The following is a 2,066-nucleotide window of genomic DNA, read 5'->3' as shown; positions in this document are numbered from 1 at the left end:
CCAGAGATTGAGAAATACAAGGAGTAAGGTGGTCTAGTAACAGATACCAACTTTGTGGCTAGGATAGTTAGACAAGTTTCCAAATGCAAGACATTCTTCCTCAAGTCTGAGGAGGGTTGCAAGCACAGTGAATGTTACTGGTCTTAACTGCTGTGCTTGGTTCTCTGGACCCGAGGAAGAATGCCTTGCATTTAAAAGCTTGTCTAACTTGATCCTATCCACACAGCTGATGGGATAGGCTGATAAAGTAAAGTAAAATACAATAAATAAATAAAACGACCACTTGTCAGAAAAACTCAGATTGCTTGCAAACACCCAAGGCAACAGTATAAATTCACCCATTTCCTCCCCCATCACATAGCTATGTTTTAATGCATGGACTCTTTAACAAGTACATTAATGGGCAGAGGTGAACCCTTCAGAAGACAAGATATTAAGCAGGTTGGACTTAAAGCATAATGAAAAAAAGCTTACTTTAAGCACTATTTCCACAACTCTCTCAAAAAGTACTAGTTTTATGTTATAAAAGGGGAACTAAAGAAACAAACAAATATCAGAAGCTATGTTTAAAGGGAAAAAAATGTCATTGGTTGTTGTAAAAGAATAAGCATGTAATGGCAGGAAAGTTTTCAATAAAGTGAGTTCCCTCACCCTCACGTGGGGATCAGTAGTCAAGACAGCAATTTAAGTATTAAGAATTGTATTTAAGTGCTACCAAAGATACCTGGAGCAAAGAAAAGCCACTCATCTACTTCAGTGTACAATAGTCAGTTCTTAGTTCCATCAGGCCATTTAGTTGTTTATGAACAGGTTGGATGTAGAATATTTTAACCACAAGAGCAATCGAAATTTGTTAAAAGTGAACTTATGAACAGAACAGATGCCTGTATGAAGGGGACAGAGTCAGATGTACTACGATTTCTCTTGCTAAAACTAAGTTGAAAAAAGCCAGGTTTTGTTATTTCCGCTTCTATGAAACAAACACGGGCAAAAAAACACACAAGTGCAATTCGTACAAAACAAAGCTTCTTTCACTGTACTGAACCAAGCCCATGGAGTCTACTGTTAGTTTCAGTAAACTCTGGATCAGGCCTACAAAACTGTTGGACAGTGCCAGGTCCATCTTGTACTAATTACATTCACATGTGAAACCATTAAGTCAGCTTTTTAAAGGATACGAGAATCTGTCATTCCACGTTGCTCTTTCAACGTAATCCAACATAACAACAGCTTTAATTGTTGTTAGAAGTTTATTCCATGTTTCATCAAAATCCACTACTCGTGGTTTCAGGGACATCGTGGGGCTTTAGTGTTAATCTGTAGAAAAATAAAGAAAATAAGTGTTAGTCTCAATTTGAAATAGAATTAGGAGAAAGTGATAAAAAGCTAACTTCAAGGATTTTTTAGAAGTTAAACAGCAGAACCTCATCCACCTAGATAGTTAATCTTTCAAGAAGCTTAGAGTGATTTCTCTCTCAACACCAACCTTGAAGTTCTTTTTAAATGACTGATCAGGTACCCTGTAGTGATATTGTACCTAAAGCATACTCAATTCCATTCAAAGATTTAATTCAAATAATTACTGTAACCTCAAGATTGCAAACAGTCAGAGTTTATGAAAACTGAAGTTAAGAGATCCCCCAGATGACAGACTGGTAGCTCTACCAAATCGCAGCAAACAAATCTTACATTACATACTTCATAAATAAAAGATAGCTCACGTCTCAAGCATCTTACAGTATCTTACGTGCAAGTACATCACCATAACCTATAATGGACCATATAGTCAAGACACAGCATTTATGCCTTGTATCTCTGTCCTATATCCAACCCAGACCACCAAAATACATCGTGGAAATGTATCAGGAACAAAGCTCTGTTCTTTGCCCTGATGATGGAACAGTTTCATATTTTTGTCTGCCAAAAAACAAAACAAAAGACTACTCTCCAAGACTATAAGTGCTTGGAATTAGAAATGCTAGAGAGAAAGAAGGTTGATTCCAAGCAAAACAAAGATCCATGGCTTAAAAAATATCAACTGACAAAAAATGCTGTATAAAAAAAAA

The 2,066-nt window shown here is 36.4% G+C and overlaps 1 protein-coding gene across 2 annotated transcripts in view; it reads right to left on the bottom strand.

Annotated features, from left to right (window-relative positions):
- Positions 1-2,066, bottom strand: part of CUL2 (cullin 2) — a 138,794-nt gene that overhangs the window by 129,924 nt on the left and 6,804 nt on the right. For both annotated transcript variants that reach the window (XR_002095795.1, XM_019508194.1), the window contains exon 2: positions 1,179-1,317. Coding sequence is in view for 1 of the 2 variants with exons in the window: in XM_019508194.1 (XP_019363739.1) it covers positions 1,179-1,297 (119 nt within the window). In the remaining variant the exon portion in view is untranslated. The remainder of the gene's footprint in view (positions 1-1,178; positions 1,318-2,066) is intronic.

Source organism: Gavialis gangeticus, unplaced genomic scaffold (assembly GCF_001723915.1).
Source record: "Gavialis gangeticus isolate Ggan-Ray unplaced genomic scaffold, GavGan_comp1, whole genome shotgun sequence".
NCBI classification, from domain to species: Eukaryota; Metazoa; Chordata; order Crocodylia; family Gavialidae; genus Gavialis; species Gavialis gangeticus.
This window is presented reverse-complemented; position numbering and strand designations above follow the sequence as displayed.